General features: G+C 43.5%; 1 protein-coding gene across 3 annotated transcripts in view; it reads left to right on the top strand.

Moving 5' to 3' along the window:
• The window catches only part of LOC140483790 (xanthine dehydrogenase-like), a 173,386-nt gene that overhangs the window by 33,576 nt on the left and 119,853 nt on the right, over nt 1–19,957 (top strand). For all 3 annotated transcript variants that reach the window (XM_072582379.1, XM_072582357.1, XM_072582368.1), the window contains exon 5: nt 5,645–5,814. In XM_072582379.1, the coding sequence (XP_072438480.1) occupies nt 5,645–5,814 (170 nt within the window). The remainder of the gene's footprint in view (nt 1–5,644; nt 5,815–19,957) is intronic.

Genomic DNA, 19,957 nt, shown 5'->3' with positions numbered 1-19,957 from the left:
ACCAGCAGGGAATTCGAGTATTCCCGAAAGTCAAATGGCATTCGGCATTTTTGGACAGCTCCATACCATCCATTGACCAATGATCTGGTGAAAAGAGAGGCCCAAATGTTAAAGGATTAAAGAAGCAGCCTATAGCTTCACTTGAAACCAAACTGCCCCAGTTCTTGTTTGAAAAATAGGACTGTCCCTCACACGACTGCAGGGATACCTCTGGCAGAGTTGCTGATGGGGAGAAGACTCTGCACCAGCTTAAACCTGCTTAAACCTGATATTCCTGGCAGTGAAATGGCAGTAGGGATGCTAATGCTGGCTCCATGCCTCCTCTAAGTCAGAGAGACACTTTACTTTAGGGAATGAAGTTTGGTGCCGAAACCATGAAAATGGTCCTGCATGGGTATGAGGCGAGGCCGACGCAAGGTCAGCTCCAGTGACATACAAAGTTCAGGAAGAAGAGGCTGTCCAGAACAAACATGTGGATCACCTGAAAGCTGTTACCTCGCAAATGGGGCAAGAAAAAAACATCTTGGCCCCTCAGAACAGCCAGAAGGCCTGTCAGAAACTGTAGGTGCTCCCCCTCCATTTAGTGTCAAGGAAACCTCAGAGTCTGAGATGGATGCAGCCTCAATACCATTACCACAGGAAGAAGAGGAGGAAGCTCTTACAAGATGCTTTGGATGAAGAGTTGAGCGGTGGTCTGGTACACAACACCTGTGTCAGCGTCTGAATCAAAGGAAGTGGACCTGGAGCAAAAACATCTCAGGAGAAACTACCGGAGAAAGACCAGGATTACATCCCTGAACTGAGGGGGCAAATGAACGTGGTGATTGAAACTAGATGGATCTCATTGACTCTGAGATCCTTAATTGGGTTGTTAACCTGGGAGAAAGTGAGGACTGCAGATGCTGGAGATCAGAGCTGAAAAATGTGTTGCTGGAAAAGCGCAGCAGGTCAGGCAGCATCCAAGGAGCAGGAGAATCGATGTTTCGGGCATAAGCCCTTCTTCAGGAATGAAGGTGCTGGCAGAGTTGCTGATAGGGAGAAGATTCTGCACCATTAAACTTGCTTAAACCTGATATTCCTGGCAGTGAAGTGGCAGTAGGGACGCTAATGCGTTGTTAACCTGGACCAATCATCGACCCCTGGCTGACAGATATAAACATGATATTTGGGCGCCGCAGGGAGTGGAGTGCATTATTTCCCCCTCCAACTGTATTTTGATTTAGAACTTACCCTCCCCTTCACTGCTTTGATCACACAGCATTGCCCTTTGAAGTGAAGGGCAGTGCTTGTCACTAGCCACTTGGGTTCTTTTTCCTATCTTCCTGGTGGTGGAAATTGAATAATGCACTTTGTGTCTTTCACTGTGTCTCACACCTACACACACACACCATGGGTGCTGGGGAAAAAATAAGCACTACCGCAGTTAGGTGGTAGTGTGGGGGTTAAAGGAAAAAAATATATAAATTTTTAAAAAATTAAAAAATAAATAAATAAAGAGGGGATTCATAGAGTCTCCTGACCTCAGGGACTGATTCTGAGTTGGCTGGCTAGAGCCCATGTAACGTGGACATGTAAATAAAGTGACTTGATGACAGGATACTGACAAAAAAAAAGAAAAAATAAACACGATATTTGGGCGCCGCAGGGAGTGGAGTGCGTTATTTCCCCGTCCAACTGTATTTTGATTTAGTCCCCACCCTCCCCTTCACTGTTTGATCACACAGCATTGCCCTTTGATGTGAAGGGCAGTGCTTGTCACTGGCCACTCAGGTGTTTCCTTTCTTCCTGGTGGTGGAAATTGAATAAAGATTCGTGCACCTTGTGTTTCTCACTGTGTCTCACACCTGCACACACACACCATGGGTGCTGGGGAAAAAATAAGCACTACTGCAGTTAGGTGGTAGTGTGGGTTAAAAAAGAGAGAAAGAAAAAAAATTTTTAAAAATAAACACGATATTCAGAGAGTCTCCTGACTTGAGGGACTGACTCTGTGACATTGACTAATCACAGCCAGTGTAATATACATATGTAATAAAGGAGTGACTTGGTGACAGGATAGCAGCCTCTATGCAGCTACTTCACTATCCATTTCTGTCTTAAATACCCTCAATGACTTGGCCTTCACAGCCTTCTGTGGTAGCGTGTTACACGCATTCATCACCTTCTGACTGAAGAAATTCCTCCTCATCTCAGTTCTATTATTATTATTATTATTATTCTCTTATTACTATTATTATTCAATTTGAAGCTGTGCCTCAGGTCTCTCCGACTCGTGGAAACATCCTTTCCACATCCATTCACTCCCAGCCTCTCATTATTCTGTAAGTGTTAATCAGATTCCTCCTCACTCCCGTCCTTCTAAATTCAATCAAGTACAGACCCAGAATCCTCAACCGCTCCTTCTATGACAAGCCCTTCATCTCCACGATCATTCTTTTAAATCTTTTCTGGACCGTGTTCAATGCCAGCACATTCTTCCTTCAATGTGGGGCCCAAAAATGCTCACAGTATTCCAAATTCAGGCTGACCAGAGCCTTATTCAACACCTCTGCAGTCTTATTCTAGCCCTATTGAAATGAATCTTAATATAGTGTTTTCCTTCCTAACTGCCAAATGAAGTCCTAAGTCCATTTGTGCTTCGAATTTCCAAAACCTTTCCCTATTTAGAAAATGTTCTACACCTCTGTTCATCTTACCAAAGTACATATTCTCACACATACCCATACTATGTTTCATTTGCCACTCCTTTGCCCAATCTGCTGGCCTACCCAAACCCTCCGATAGCCTATCTTTGTTTTATCTGCTAACTTAGCAACAAGGCCCTCAGTTCCTTCATCCAGATCGTTAATGTGTAAGATGAACATGGTTCAAAGGCCTTCTTCAAATCCAAATAGATCACACTTACTGGCCCCTCTTTGTCTAAGTTGCTTGTTACCTCCTCAAATAATTCAAACTGATTTTTCAAGCATGTCATCCTCTTGATGAAATGCTGGCTCAGCCCTATTTTACCATGAACTTCCAAGTAATAATTTCTAAAGTCTTAACAACCAAGGTCAGGCTAACCAGCTTATAGTTGCATGTCTTTTGCCTCCCTCCCTTCTTAAAATGGGGTTTTACCTTTGCCATTTTCCAGTCCTCTGGGACCCTTTCAGACTCCAGTGATTCCTGAAAGATCACTACTAATGTCTCCACAATCTTCTCAGCTATTCTCCCTCAGAACTCTTGGGTCTAGTTCATGTGGTCCATGTGATTTATCCACTTTCAGCTTCCCCTGCACCTTCTCCTTAGTGTTGGCCATTGCACTCACCTCTGCCTCTTGATTCTCTTGGTGTCTTGTTTGTTTGCCGGTGTCTTCTACAATAAATACTGTTGCAAAGTAACTATTCGGTTCAAGTATCCACTCAGCAACATTTTTCTCCAGTTGGCACACTTTCATTTTGGCATTGTCTGAAGTTGGTTCGATATCTTTCTCCAGTCTCCCACAAATTTCTCCGAAACACAAAATTCTCTTGTTGCCTCATGGTAATTTGTCTTCTGTACAGCTTCAATGCTGTCATTTTAAATGCTCCTGAATTTTTTTTTGTTTTTTCCGGAGGGCATTTTTGCACAAAATGATGAAGAAATTTCAAAACCGCAGCTAGAAATATGACTATATTACACCAGTGCTACAGGGGAACTGAGCTCAGCTGAGCTGCACACAAAGGGAGGTTGTCACCTGACTCTGACATGATGCATCTTAAACTTTAATATCAAATTGGTGTGAATTGCACATCAAAACGCATAATAGCATGAAAATATTCAATTCCTCATTGTAACATTTATGTACAGGGTAATATCTTGACTCACAAATATTGATCTGTTATCTGTGAAGATTTAGGGTTGACTTTTACATGAGATGTATGCAAAGTTCGAGACTTTTTGCCCAAAAGTAGAGAGTCAACTTTTACATAAAATCAACTTTTACTCGAGTATATAAGGTATTCATCTAGCTTTAAAACAATAGGAGATCATTAATTTCGCCAAAATCATTTTCAGAATGATTGTCAAGGTCTGCACATTCAGTAAAGGTAGCATGGGAGTTTTACTCAAAACACCTAAAACCACATGGCTACTCTTCAGAGGTTGGGATTAAAATGCCTTATTAGACAGAGATGAGGGATAACTGTTGTCCCATAACTGTCTGACACTAGAAACAAAATATTGCTAAATATCAAAATATAAACAGAAAATGCTTGAAGCACTCATCGGGTCTGGCAGCATCTGTGAGAAAAGGATGAACTTTTTCAGATCATTCAGACATTTCATCAAAATGTTGATGGTCATCAACCTGAAACATTTCGGGTTGTTACTGTCTTCATGTTATGTATAGGCTGATTGGCACTTCCAGCATTTTTCACCATAATTACTGTAAGTAGTTGATGCATGAAATAAAGTTGTCTTAATATATAAATGATTTGGATATGAATATAGGAGACATGATTAGTAAGTTTACAGATGACAGCAAAAAATAGGTGGTGTAGTGGACAGTGAAGAAGGCTATCTGAGAGTACAGTGGGATCTTGATCAGATGGGCCAATGAGCTGAGGAGGAGCAGCTGGAGTTTAATATGGCTAATATGAGGTGTTGCATTTTGGTAAGGTAAATCAGGGCTGAACTTATACAGTCAATGGTAGTGCCATGGGGAGTATTCCCGAACAGAGAGACTTTGGGGTAGAGTTGCAGGTAGACATGGTGGTGAAGAAGGCATTTGGCACACTTGCCGTCACTGAGGTTTGTAAAAGCACAACGGGCATGGATAGGGTCACCTGCCTATCTTCTTTTCCACCTATCCACTCCACCCTCTCCTCCCTGACCTATCACCTTCATCCCCTCCCCCACTCACCCATTGTACTCTATGCTACTTTCTCCCCACCCCCACCCTCCTCTAGCTTATCTCTCCACGCTTCAGGCTCACTGCCTTCATTCCTGATGAAGGGCTTTTGCCCGAAACATCGATTTCGAAGCTCCTTGGATGCTGCCTGAACTGCTGTGCTCTTCCAGCACCACTAATCCAGAATCTGATTTCCAGCATCTGCAGTCATTGTTTTTATCTCAATAGACAAGGTACTTTTCCTTGGATGGGAAAGTCCAGAACTAGAGGAAATAGGTTTAAGGTGAGAGAGGAAAGCTTTAAAAAGGACCTGAGGGTTAACTTTTTCACTCAGAGGGCGCTGCCTGTTTGGAATGAACTGTCAGAAGAAATGGTACATACAATTACAACATTTCGAAGGCATCTGGATGGATACACGAATAGGAAGAGTTTAGAGGGATGTGAGTCAGGTGCTGGCAAATAGACTAGATCAGATTGGGATGTCTTGTTGACACAGACGAGTTGGACCGAAGGGTCTGTTTCTGTGCTGTATGACTCTGTAGCTCTTATTCCTCATCTCAGTGATCCTAAACTTGTGAAAGTGTATAGACCTAGACATTAGTTTGAAAGTTTTCTTACTTGACTGGTTTTCACATTTTGCGTACTTGACATTCATAACCATATGTACAGCACATAATATATATAGTAAATATTAAATCTCTTGACTTTTAAAACAAAACTTAGTTTGTGTTTACATGTAAAAAACATATTGCATTACATTTTTGCATTTTGCAGTGTTTATATCCAATTGGTGCTCTCCTGTCATTGAAGAACCATCAACTTCTAACAATAGAGGCACTGGGGTCTTTGAAGAAAGGTTTACATCCCATACAAAAGCGACTGGCTGATTACAATGGAAGTCAATGTGGATTCTGCAGCCCAGGTTTTGTCATGCAGATGTTTGGGTAAGTGCAGACAATTACCTTTAGTGGCTGACAACTTAAATATCTTTTAAAAAAGATATGATTTCAAATACTATCCACAGTACTGACTGTGTGACATGTAAAAACAGATTTTTAAGAAAACTGTCTTTTGTTCTTGATGCACAAGTTGACGTATGCATTCTAGCTTGATCCAGTTTGAACTAGAGTATGCAAGAAAGGGAAATGCAGACTTTCTGTTCTCTCAATTTCTATATTTTTTACAAATATATCCTGCTTTATTTATTTCGTATTTGTTTATTTATTTCATTATTTATGAAGTACATGTGTGAAATATTTTCCTCGTTTCGCTTCAAGTCATACACACAACTTAGATGTGGGATCGAATGGATTCCCGGTAAAAGATAAATAAATGTATTTGTTTCCAGTTAGGCCCAACATTCTTCAGGTGAATGTGGATAAATTGGTCTTGATGTAATTTTCTAGCATCACTTTAGCCACTTTCTTCACTCCTGACATTGATATTTCATCTTTAATACATCTGTACCTTTTTAACTTTATGAATTCGTTATTTTTATCTAGGGTAGTCAAGGTTATATGATGTGTTAGCTGTGACTTAATTTCTAGTACACTTGCCTCCATGTAGCTTGGGTGTTCAAGCACCATCAGAGACTTGAACACATGATCTAAGCTGGCTGCTCAGTTTGGAACTGAATGCTGCACTATTAGAGGAATCACCTTTCAGATGATACATTAAACTGAAGCCGATCTGCATTCTCCATTGTTTACCTTATTGGATGCAGAAGACCCCACAGCAATAGAGTCATAGAGACATGCAGACCCTTTGGTCCAACTCGTCTATGCCAATCAGATATCTTAAAACATCCAGTCTCATTTGCCACCATTTGACACATATTCTTCTTGAATGGAAATGTATTCTGGCCAATATTTATTTCACAATAAATACCAGAAACTTATTTTTGTTTTACTTCATTCATGGATGTAAACATCACCAGCTGGAGCAATATTTAATGCCTATCCTTATTTGATCTGGAGATCGTGGTGGTGAGCTCCCTTCTCAACCATTACCTGGTCGTTTTGTTTGTTGCAATTTAGTAACTTGATGTACACAATTAGTCTGTGGTGTTTCCTGCATTAAAAAGTGACTCCAATCCGAGCATACAGAATTAGCTGTTGTATCAGTTTTGAGGAGATGTGGGTGAATGCTTCAGTGTAGCTTTGTCATAGCAGTTGAGAACCTTAATTCCTGGCATGCCCACAGTCCATAGGCTGTGCATGCTCTGTGCAATTTTTTCTAACAACTGAAGGACTCAGCCATTTTAAGGACACTAACTCTTCCTGTGTCTGGTGATTGGCACAAAAATGAGTCAGGACTGGATGAGGCACAAAGCTTAGGGCCCAGAGGGCACAGTGAGTTGTTCGGAGGCAGTCTAGGCAGAGAGTTGCTACTTTTGCGATGTTGATCAATCATGTGCATAGATTCAGGGGAGCAGATCTGCTGTTGTTAGCAGTCTCCAGATAGCTAGGATTCCTGAGAAACTCAACGGAAGGAGGAGAGTTGCTGACTCTGTGTTGAATAGAGGTAGGGCTCTGAGGAAATGCTGGAAGCCATTGGTAGCTCAGTGCAAGTGGGAGTGATGATTAAGGAAGCCCACAAGCAATATTTACTTTGTGCATCTGAAAAATATGAGTGTTTGGAGAAACTTGTGTCAGTTCTAGTTCAGTGAAACTCGTTGTCTTTGAAAGAGATGGAATTGTGCCTATGAGTAGGTTCTAGAATGCTGTCTTGGAAATCCAGTGGAGTGTAGTTTCGGGGGAAAGGATTAATTTTGATTTTTTGATTTAATTTACTATTGTCATATGTACCGATATACAGTGAAAAGTGTTGTTTTGGGTGCTATACAGTAGATCACACCATACAAAATATATCATGGTAGCAGAACAGAATGCAGAATACAGAGTTACAGCCACAGGCAAGGTGCAGAGAGAGAGACCTACCAGGGCTGAGCAGAAGTAGAGGTAGGAACAAAAACAGATTTCAGAGAGTTAAGAAAGGAATCAAGAAGCAGGGCCTCAACAAATAGCAATTTCAGGATTGCTCCCAGTCACACATCCTAATGAGCATATAAATAGGAAAACTGAGGTGTGTGTGTGTGTATGTGTGTCTGTGTGTCTGTCTGTCTGTGCCTGTGTATGTGTGTGTGTGTGTGTGTGTGTGTGTTTTGGAATGATCACCCATTCCCTACCTGCCTGCGTCTCCGTATCTCAATACCATCTCCCTAAATGTATTAGCCATATTGTTCTCTGTCTCACAGATACACCAGAGTGACTCCAGTTTTTTCAACTTGCAAACGTCAGTGTGCAGGCTTGTGCAGCTGTCAGATGTCTTTCTAGGTCACCTAGAATAGAATCATAGAATCCCTACAGCGTGGAAGCAGGTCATTTGGCCCTTCAAAGAGCATTCCACCCAGATTCATCCTCCTATCCTATCCCTGTAGCCCTGCATTTTCGCACGGCTAATCCACCTAGCACGCACATCCCTGGACACTATGGACAATATAGCATGGCCAATCCACCTAACTTGCATATCGTTTGGTCTGTTAGAGGAAACTGGAGCAGCCAGAGGAAACCCAGGAAGACACAGGAAGAATATACAAACTCCATACAAGATAGTCTTGAATCTATTATCAAGGAAGAAATAGCAAGGCATCTAGATAGAAATTATCCAGTTGGGCAGATGCAGCATGGGTTCATGAAGGACAGGTCATGCGTAACTAATCTTTTGGAATTCTACAGAGACATTACAAGCAAGGTGGACAACAGGTACCCAGAAGATACGGTATGCCTAGATTTCCACAAAGGCTTCGACAAGGTGCCAGACAAATGGCTGCTACATAAGATAAAGGTGTCAGAAAATGTGGTGTTGGAAAAGCACAGCCAGTTAGGTGACATCTGAGGAGCAGGAGAGTCAATGTTTTGAGCATAAGCTCGTCATCAGGCATGTTACATTCCTGATGAAGTGCTTAAGCTGGAAACGTTGACTCTACTGCTTCTCGGATGCTGCCTGACTGGCTGTGCTTTTCCAGCATCACACTTTTTGACTCTGATCTCCAGCATCTGCAGTCCTCACTTTCTCCCATAAGATAAAGATGCATGGCGTTATGGGTAAAGTATTAGCTTGGATAGAGAATTGGTTGACTAACAGGAAGCAAGGAGTGGGGATAAAAGAGTGCTATTCTAGTTGGCAATCAGTAACCAGAGTGCCTCAGGGACCAGTCTTCGGACTGCAATTATTCACAATTTATATAGGTGACTTGGAGTTGATGGCCATGTGCAGTGTGTCAAAGTTTGCAGATGACACTAAGATGAGTGGCAGAGCAAGGTGTGCAGGGGACTGTGAAACTTTGCAGAGGAACAACGACACTTTAAGTGAGTGGGCAAAGGTCTGGCAGATGGAATACAATGTTAATAAATGTGAAGTCCTCTATTTTGGTAGGAGTAACAGTAAAAAGGATTATTACTTGCATGGTAAAAAGTTGCAGTATGCTGCTATGCAGAGGAGCCTGAGTTTCCTTATGCATGAGTCACAGAGGATTGATCTGCAGGTACATCAAGTAATTAGACAGGCAAATGGAATTTTGTCCTTCATTGCTAAAGGCATGGAGTTTAAAAGCAGGGAGATTATGTTGCAGCTGTACAGAGTGCTGGTGAGGCCACACCTGGAGAACTGTGCACTGTTCTGGTCTCCTTACTTGTGAAAGGATGTACTGGCACTAAAGAGGATGTAGAGGAGAACGGTTCGCTAGGTTGATTCCAGAGTTGAGAAAGTTGGCTTATGAGGAGAGAGTGAGTAGACTGGGGTTATATTCATTAGGATTTAGTAGAATGAGGAAGGATCTTATAGAAACATATAAAATTATGAAGAGAATAGATAAGCTAGACGTAGAGAGGATGTGTCCACTGGCAGGTGAGGTTAGGACAAGAGGGCACAGCCTCAAAATTAGGGGGAGCATCTTTCGGACTGAATTGAGAAGAAACGTCTTCACCCAGAGAGTTGTGAATCTATGGAATTCCCTGTCCAGTAAAGTAGTTGATGCTACTTCAGTACATGTTTTTAAAGCCTATATAGATTTTTTTTGAACAATACAGGAATTAAGGGATACAGTGAGAGCTCGAGTAACTGAAGTTGAGTCTATGATAAGATCAGACATGATTCTATTGAAGGGCGGAGTGGGCTCGGAGGGCCAGATGGCCTAATCCTGCTCCTCATTCTTATGTTCTACGACAGTCGCCTGAGGCTGAAATCTAACCCGGGTCCCTGGCTCTGGGTTGATTCCATGATTTCTCACATGCCACAAACTATTTGGGGTCATAGACTAGCTTACCAGTTACTTACCAGTCATATCCTCTGCTAGACCAAAGTAAGAGCCAATTATTGGAGGGTGACAAAAGTAGAGAAGAGATGCACCTCCTCCCCCATTCACTGAACTCCCTGCTCACCAGTTTGTACAGTCAAACCACATCGAGACAATGAAGAAGGTTGTCTAAGATTATAAAGAGAAATCTTGATGAATTGGGTCAATGGGCTGAGGAGTGGCAGATGAAGTTTAATTTGGATAAATTTGAAATATTGCATTTTGGTAAAACTACCAAGGGCAGGATGTATACAATTCATAGTAAGACCTTGGGAAATGTTGTAGAACAGAGCAACCTAAGGGTTCAGGTACATAATTCTTTGAAATTTGCATCAAATTGCAAAACCTGCGCCCACACCTCCTCCCTCACCTCCATCCAAGGCCCTAAAGGAGCCTTCCACATCCATCAAAGTTTTACCTGCACATCCACCAATATCACTTATTGTATCCGTTGCTCCTGATATGGTCTCCTCTACATTGGGGAGACTGGACGCCTCCTAGCAGAGCACTTTAGGGAACATCTCCGGGACACCCGCACCAATCAACCACACTGCCCTGTGGCCCAACATTTCAAATCCCCCTCCCACTCTGCTGAGGACATGGAGGTCCTGGGCCTCCTTCACCGCTGCTCCCTCACCACCAGACGCCTGGAGGAAGGACACCTCATCTTTCACCTCGGAACACTTCAACCCCAGGGCATCAATGTGGACTTCAACAGTTTCCTCATTTCCCCTTCCCCCACCTCACCCCAGTTCCAAACTTCCAGCTCAGCACTGTCCCCATGACTTGTCCTACCTGCCAATCATCTTTTTCACCTATCCACTCCACCCTCCCTCTGCCCCCGACCTATCACCTTCATCCCCTCCCCCACTCACCCATTGTACTCTATGCTACTTTCTCCCCACCCCCACCCTCCTCTCACTTATCTCTCCACGCTTCAGGCTCTCTGCCTGTATTCCTGATGAAGGGCTTTTGCCCGAAACGTCGATTTCGCTGCTCGTTGGATGCTGCCTGAACTGCTGTGCTCTTCCAGCACCACTAATCCAGAATCTGGTTAAGAAGGCTTATCACACTTGCCTTTATTGCTCAGACCTTTGAGTACAGGAGTTGGGCTATCATGTACAGGATATTGTTGAGGCCTCTCCTGGATTACTGTGTGCACCCTGCTATAGGAAGGATATTATGACATTGGAGAGCATTCAGAAAACACTTACCAGGATGTTGCTGGGAATGGTAGGTTTGAGTTATAAAGATAGGCAGGATAGGTTGGGAAATTTTTCACTGGAGCGTAGGAGGTTGAGAGGCAATCTGATAGAAGTTTATAAAATAATGAGAGGTATAGATAGAGTTAATGGTAGTTGTCTTTTTTCCTAGGATGGAGGATTTCCAGACTAGGGGGCACATTATTAAGGGTGAGAGGAGCAAGACTTAAAAAGGACACGAGGGTCAACTTTTTTATGCAGAGTGGTTTGTATATAGAATGAACTGCCAGAAGAAGTGATGGATGCAGGTACAGTTACAACATTTCAAAGACTTTCAGAAAAGTGCATGAATATGAAAGGTTTGGAGGGATATGGGCCAAACACAGTCAAGAAGGTCTGATTTGGGAACATAATCAGCGTGGACTAGTTGGGCCAAAAGGTCTGTTTCCATGCTGTATGACTCTATAAGACTGTATTAATACCACCCAAAACTGAAACTACAGCAAGCAGGTAAGAATGGTTAGAAATTAGCTAATCAGCTACTCTCCAATAGAGCGAAAGTGAGGACTGCAGATGCTGGAGATTAGAGTCAATAGTGTGTTGTTTCCCTGGTACCAGGATCAAGGATGTCTCAGAGTGGGTGCAGAATGTTCTCAAGGGGGAGAGGGGCCAGCAAGAGGTCATTATCCACATTGGAAGCAACGTCATAGGAAGGGAAAAGGTTGAGATTCTGAAGGGAGATTACAGAGAGTTAGGCAGGAATTTAAAAAGGAGGTCCTCGAGAGTAGTAATATCTGGATTACTCCCAGTGCTACGAGCTAGTGAGGGCAGGAATAGGAGGATAGAGCAGATGAATGCACTTTTGGATCATTGGAATCTCTTTTGGGATAGAAGTGACCTCCACAAGAAGGACGGATTGCTCCTAAATTGGAAGGGGACTAATATACCGGCAGGGAGATTTGCTAGAACTGCTTGGGAGGATTTAAACTATTAAGGTGGGGGGGTGGGACCCAGGGAGATAGTGAGGAAAGAGATCGATCTGAGTCTGGTACAGTTGAGAACAGAAGCAAATCAAACAGTCAGGGCAGGCAGGGACAAGGTAGGACTAATAAATTAAACTGCATTTATTTCAATGCAAGGGGCCTAACAGGGAAGGCAGATGAACTCAGGGCATGGTTAGGAACATGGGACTAGGATATCATAGCAATTACAGAAACATGGCTCAGGGATGGGCAGGACTGGCAGCTTAATGTTCCAGGATAGAAATGCTACAGGAAGGACTGAAAGGGAGGCAAGAGAGGAGGGGGAGTGGCATTTTTAATAAGGGATAGCATTACAGCTGTGCTGAGGGAGGATATTCCCGGAAATACACCCAGGGAAGTTATTTGGGCGGAACTGAGAAATAAGAAAGGGATGATCACCTTATTGGGATTGTATTATAGACCCCCCAATAGTCAGAGGGAAATTGAGAAACTAACTTGTAAGGAGATCTCAGCTATCTGTAAGAATAATAGGGTGGTTATGGTAGGGGATTTTAACTTTCCAAACATAGACTGGGACTGCAATAGTGTTAAAGGTTTAGATGGAGAGGAATTTGTTAAGTGTGTACAAGAAAACTTTCTGATTTAGTATGTGCATGTACCTACTAGAGAAGGTGCAAAACCTGACCTAAGGCAGGGCAAGGTGACTGAAGTGTCAGTGGGGGAGCACTTTGGGGCCAGCAACCATAAGTCTATTAGATTTAAAATAATGATGGAAAAGGATAGACCAGATCTAAAAGTTGAAGTTCTAAATTGGAGAAAGGCCAATTTTGACGGTATTAGGCAAGAACTTTCGAAAGCCGATTGGGGGCAAATATTCGCAGGTAAAAGGACAGCTGGAAAATGGGAAGCCTTCAGTAATGAGATAAGAAGAATCCAGAGAAAGTATATTCCTGTCAGGGTGAAAGGAAAGGCTGGTGGGTATAGGGAATGCTGGATGACTAAAGAAATTGAGGGTTTGGTTAAGAAAAAGAAGGAAGCATATGTCAGGTATAGACAGGATAGATCGGGTGAATCTTAGAAGAGTATAAAGGAAATAGGAGTATGCTTAAGAGGGAAATCAGGAGGGCAAAAAGGGGACATGAGATAGCTTTGGCAAATAGAATTAAAGAGAATCCAAAGGGTTTTTACAAATACATTAAGGACAAAAGGGTAACGAGGGAGAGAGTAGGCCCCTCAAAGATCAGCAAGGCAGCCTTTGTGTGGAGCCTCAGAAAATAGGGGATATATTAAGCGAGTATTTTGCGTTAGTATTTACTGTGGAAAAGTATATGGAAGATGTAGAATGTACGGAAATTGATCGTGTCATCTTGTAAAATGTCCATATTACAGCGGGGGAAGTGCTGGATGTCTTGAAACGGTTAAAGATGGATAATTCCCCAGGACCTGATCAGGTGTACCCTAGAACTCTGTGGGAAGCTGGGGAAGAGTTTGCTGGGCCTCTTGCAGAGATATTTGTATCATCGATAGTCACAGGTGAGGTGCTGGAAGACTGGAGGTTGGCAAACGTGGTGCCACTGTTTAAGAAGAGTGGTAAGGACAAGCCAGGGAACTATAAACCAATGAGCCTGATATCGGTGGTGGGCAAGTTGTTGGAGGGAATCCTGAGGGACAGGATGTACATGTATTTGGAAAGGCAAGGACTGATTAGGGATAGTCAACATAGCTTAATGCGTGGGAAATCATGTCTCACAAATTTGATTTAGTTTTTGAAGAAGTAACAAAGAAGATTGATGAGGGCAGAGCAGTAGATGTGATCTATATGGACTTCAGTAAGGTGTTCGACAAGGTTCCCCATGGGAGACTGATTTGCAAGGTTAGATCTCATGGAATACAGGGAGAACTAGCCATTTGGATGCAGAACTGGCTCAAAGGTAGAAGACAGAGGGTGGTTTTGGAGGGTTGTTTTTCAGACTGGAGGCCTGTGATCAGTGGAGTGCCACAAGGATCGGTGCTGGGTCCTTGACTATTTTTCATTTACATAAATGATTTGAATGCGAGTATAAGAGGTACAGTTAGTAAGTTTGCAGATGACACCAAAATTGGAGGTGTAGTGGACAGCGAAGAGGGTTACCTCAGATTACAACAGGATCTGGACCAGATGGGCTGAGAAGTGGTAGATGAAGTTTAATTCAGATAAATGTGAGATGCTGCATTTTGGGAAAGCAAATTTTAGCAGGACTTATACACTTAATGGTAAGGTCCTAGGGAGTGTTGCTGACCAAAGAGATCTTGGAGTGCAGGTTCATAACTCCTTGAAAGTGGAGTCACACGTAGATAGGATAGTGAAGAAAGCTTTTGGCGTGCTTTCCTTTATTGGTCAGAGTATTGAGTACAGGAGTTGGGAGGTCATGTTTTGGCTGTACAGAACATTGGTTAGGCCACTGTTGGAATATTGCGTGCAATTCTGGTCTCCTTCCTATTGGAAAGATGTTGTGAAACTTGAAAGGGTTCAGAAAAGATCTACAAGGATGTTACCAGAGTTGGAGGATTTCAGCTACAGGGAGAGGCTGAACAGACTGTGGCTGTTTTCCCTGGAGCGTCAGAGGCTGAGGTGTGACCTTATAGAGGTTTACAAAATTATGAGGGGCATGGATAGGATAACTGGACAAAGTCTTTTCCGCTGGGTGGGCGAGTCTAGAATTAGAGGTCATAGGTTTGGGTGAGGTGGGAAAGATATAAAAGAGACCTAAGGGGCAACGTTTTCACACAGAGGGTGGTACGCGTATGGAATGAGCTGCCAGAGGAAGTGGTGGAGGCTGGTACAATTGCAACATTTAAAAGGCATCTGGATGGGTATATGAATAGGAAGGGTTTGGAGGGATATGGGCTGGGTGCTGGCAGGTGGGTCTAGATTGGATTGGGATATATGGTCGGCATGGATGGATTGGACCGAAGGGTCTGTTTCTGTGCTATACATTTCTATGACTCTATGACTCTATTAGAGTGGTGCTGGAGAAGCACAGGAGGTCAGGCAGCATCTGAGGAGCAGGAAAATCGCCGTTTCGGGCAGGTGCCTGATTCCTGTTCCTCGGATGCTGCCTGACCTGCTGTGCTTCTCCAGCACCACTCTACTCTCCAGTAGTGTCTTTTTAGCCTTGACTAAGGCTGCAAGAAATTTAATCATTTACTTTATTCATTTACTTCACTTTACCAGTTAAATCTGAACTGCAAATCAGATCAGATTTCTAGAAGCTGTAGAAATTTTGAAATCTCCATTCATCAAGCTCATACCTGCTCACACTGCTCACAAAGTTGAGAACAGAGTTTGATATAAGTGAGCTTAGAGATGGCAAATTATAGAGAACTTGTGAATGCAACTTGTGAATGAAGGAAGGAAGAGAAACCAGGAAGATGTCCATGTGCAACTTGGAAATGAATTAGTTTGGATAATGTAGGGAAGGAAAAAGACATTCCCATTGGCTGATGACTCAAGGACTAAGGGATGCAGACTTAAGGTTTTAGTTGAAGATATTTTTCTTCCTCAGTATATGGTAGTTACCTGGAACTCTCCCACTGCAAGGATGGTGTAGGTAGAAACAATCAATGATATCACAAGGAAGCTGGATGGGCTATTGAAGGCAGGAAGAACTATTTAATTTGGGATTATGGTCAGCATGGGTTGGTTGGACCGAAGGGTCAGGTTTCGTCCTGTATAATTGTATGACTCCAAGACTGACTGGATTACTCTGTGGAGCAGATAGAGCCCTGATGGGCTGAGTAGTTTCCTTCATGCTGGAGATGACTCTATGATCTCATATGGTTCTCTGACAGCTTCAGAAAAATAGCGGCGGAAATCTGAAACCTTTTCCCATGCTGCTATTCCCACATCCCCCCAAACAAAATCTTGGCCAAGTCAGTTGAAACATTCATTGAAACTTGAAAGAGTTTGTTAGGCAAGAATGTTGAGCGTTAAAGAATCAAGATGGTTAGAAACCCATTCCAAATAAAATTTGAGCCTTATAGTTGCAAAGTATTGTGTTTGCACTCCCATGCAAAGAAGTCATCAGCTGAATGGGATACAAGGTTCCTTTGTTCCATTTGAGAATTAGGGTCCTTCACATCACGCCCATGACTTGCTGGAGAGAAAGGATTTGCATTCAGCTAATGTTCAGGATCATCATTCAGTAATCTGTGCGAGTTATCCAGATAAGCCCCAACTATTTTGCAGGGCTGCATTATTCACAGATTAATTAACTTTTGGATGGCTCTTACAAGAGCAGAACCAACTTTTGAAAACTTGCTGCTAATCGCACTGAGTAGCCACCTAACACCAGAAGTAAGACTGGCTGAAAGCCGGGGCAAGTCTTTGCATTCCTCTGCAGTATAAGCATCTGCAAACCAAATGTATTTACAACTTGGCTGGTAAATAGTGTGCAAATTGTTTGTTAGAAATTATGCCCCTTCGATGATGTTGTATTTCTCAGCTTGGAGACATCTAACTTATGATGGAATGCGACTTTAGAGGAATGTCTGGTTACATTCAGAGAAGATTCCTGAAAAGTTAACATTTGCAATCACTTAGCATACAAACGTTTATTGGTGCATTCATTAAGCCATTTAGGTGAGGCACTGCAGTGCAACCGGTGCTCAGGAATCAATCCCCAGTGCTAGCGATTCTCAGAAATGAATCCTTAATGCTACCGGTTCTCAGGAATCAATCCCCAGTGCTAGCGATTCTCAGGAATGAATCCTTAATGCTACCGGTTCTCAGGAATCAATCCTCAGTGCTACAGGTACTCAGGAATCAATCCTCAGTGCTACGAGTGCTCACAAATCAATCCTCAGTGTTAGTGGTTCTCAGGAATCAATTCTCAGTGCTACCGGTACTCAGGAATCAATCCTCAGTGCTACAGGTACTCAAGAAGAAATCCTCAGTGCTACTCGTACTCAGGGATCAATCCTCAGTGCTACTGGTATGCCTAAGTCAGTCATCAGTCCCACTGGTACTCAGGGATAAATCCTCAGTGCTACCTGTACTCCGGTATCAATCCTCAGTGCTAGCAGTACTCTGGGATCAATCCTCAGTGCTAACAGTAATAATAAATCAATCCTCAGTGCGACTGCTACTCAGGAATCAATCCTCAGTGCTACAGGTACTCAGGAAACAATCCTTAGTGCCAGCAGTTCTCTGGAAATAATTCGCAGTGCTACCGGTACTCAGGAATCAATCATCAGTGCTACCAGTACTCCTGAGTCAGTCATCAGTCCTACTGGTACTCAGGGATAAATCCTCAGTGCTATCGGTACTACAGGATCAATCCTCAGTGCAACTGATACTCAGGGATAAATCCTCAGTGCTACCGGTACTCCGGAGTCAGTCCTCAGTCCTACCGGTACCATAAATCAATCCTAAGTGCTACCGGTACTCAGGAATCGATCTTCAGTGCTACTAGTGCTCATAAATCAATTCTCGGTGCTAGTGGTTCTCAGGAACCAATCCTCAGTGCTACAGGTAGTCAGGAATCAATCCTCAGTGCTAGCGGTACTCAGGAACAAATCCTCAGTGCTAGCGGTACTCAGGAACAAATCCTCAGTGCTACTGGTACTCAGGGATCAATCCTCAGTGCTACAGTTACTCAGGAATCAATCCTCAGTGCTACTGGTACTCAGGGATTAATCCTCAGTGCTACAGGTACTCAGGAATCAATCCTCAGTGCTACTCGTACTCAGGAATCAATCCTCAGTGCTACCGGTACTCTGGAGTCAGTCCTCAGTCCTACTGGTACTCAGGGATAAATCCTCAGTGCTACCGGTACTCAGGAATCAATCCTCAGTGCTACCGGTACTCAGGAATCAATCCTCAGTGCTACCGGTACTCAGGGATCAATCCTCAGTGCTACCGGTACTCAGGAATCAATCCTCAGTGCTACCGGTACTCTGGAGTCAGTCCTCAGTCCTACCAGTACCCATAAATCAATCCTCAGTGCTACTGGTACTCAGGAATCAATCTTCAGTGCCACCTGTACACACGAATCAATCCTCAGTGCTAGCAGAAATCAGGGATAAATCCTCAGTGCTACCGGTAGTCAGGAATCAATCCTCAGTGCTACTGGTTCTCAGGGATCAATCCTGAGTGGTACCGGTACTCAGGAACCAATCCTCAGTGCTACCGGTACTCAGCAATCAATCCTCAGTGCTACTAGTGCTCATAAATCAATTCTCGGTGCTAGCAGTTCTCAGGAATCAATCCTCAGTGCTAGCGGTACTACAGAATAAATCCTCAGTGCTACCAGTACTCAGGTATCAATCCTCTGTGCTACCGGTACTCAGGGATCAATCCTCAGTGCTACTGGTACTCAGGGATCATTCCTCAGTGCGGCTGGTACTCAGGATTAAATCCTCAGTGCTACTAGTACTCAGGCATCAATCCGCAGTGCTACCTGTACTCAGGTATCAATCGCCTGTGCTGCTGGTTCTCAGGGATCAATCCTCAGTGATAACGGTACTCAGGAATCTCTCCTCAGTACTGCTGGTACTCAGGAATCAATCCTCAGTGCTGCTAGTACTCAGGAATCAATCCTCAGTGCTGCTGTTACTCAGGAACCAATCCTCATGCTACTAGTACTCAGGAATCAATCCTCAGTGCCACCAGTTCTCACAGATCAATCCTCAGTGCTGTCAGTACTGATGAATAAATCGTCAGTGCTACTGGTACTCAGGGATCAATCCTCTGTGCTACTGGTACTCAGGAATCAATCCTCAGTATTACCGGGTACTCAGGGATCAATCCTCAGCGCTATTGTACTCACGAATCAATCCTTAGTGCTACCGGTTCTCACAAATCAATCCTCAGTGTTACGGGTACTCAGGAATCAATCCTCAGTGCTACTAGTACTCAGGAATCGATCCTCAGTGCTAACGGTACTCAGGGATCAATCCTCAGCGCTACTCGTACTCAGGAAACAATCCTCAGTGCTGCTGGTACTCAAGAATCAATCCTCAGTGCTACCGGTACTCACAAATCAATCCTCAGTGTTATGGGTACTCAGGAATCAATCCTCAGTGCTACTAGGACTCAGAAATCAATCCTCAGTGCTACTGGTACTCAGGGATCAATCGTCAGTGCTACTGGTACTCAGGAATCAATCCTCAGTGCTACTAGTACTCAGGGATCAATCCTCAGTGCTACCAGTACTCAGGTATCAATCCTCTGTGCTACCGCTACTCAGGGATCAATCCTCAGTGCTACTGGTACTCAGGGATCAATCCTCAGTGTTACCGGTACTCAGGGACCAATCCGCAGTGCTGGTGGCTCTCAGGGATCAATCGTCTGTGCTGCTGGTCCTCAGGAATCAATCCTCATTGCTACTGGCACCCAGGAATCAATCCTCAGTGTTACCGGTTCTCAGGGATCAATCCACAGTGCTGGTGGCTCTCAGAGATCAATCCTCTGTGCTGCTGGTCCTCAGGAATCAATCCTCATTGCTACTGGTACTCAGGAATCAATCCTCAGTGCTGCTGGTACTCAGGAATCAATCCCCAGTGC

Source organism: Chiloscyllium punctatum, chromosome 2 (assembly GCF_047496795.1).
Source record: "Chiloscyllium punctatum isolate Juve2018m chromosome 2, sChiPun1.3, whole genome shotgun sequence".
NCBI classification, from domain to species: domain Eukaryota; kingdom Metazoa; phylum Chordata; class Chondrichthyes; order Orectolobiformes; family Hemiscylliidae; genus Chiloscyllium; species Chiloscyllium punctatum.
This window is presented reverse-complemented; position numbering and strand designations above follow the sequence as displayed.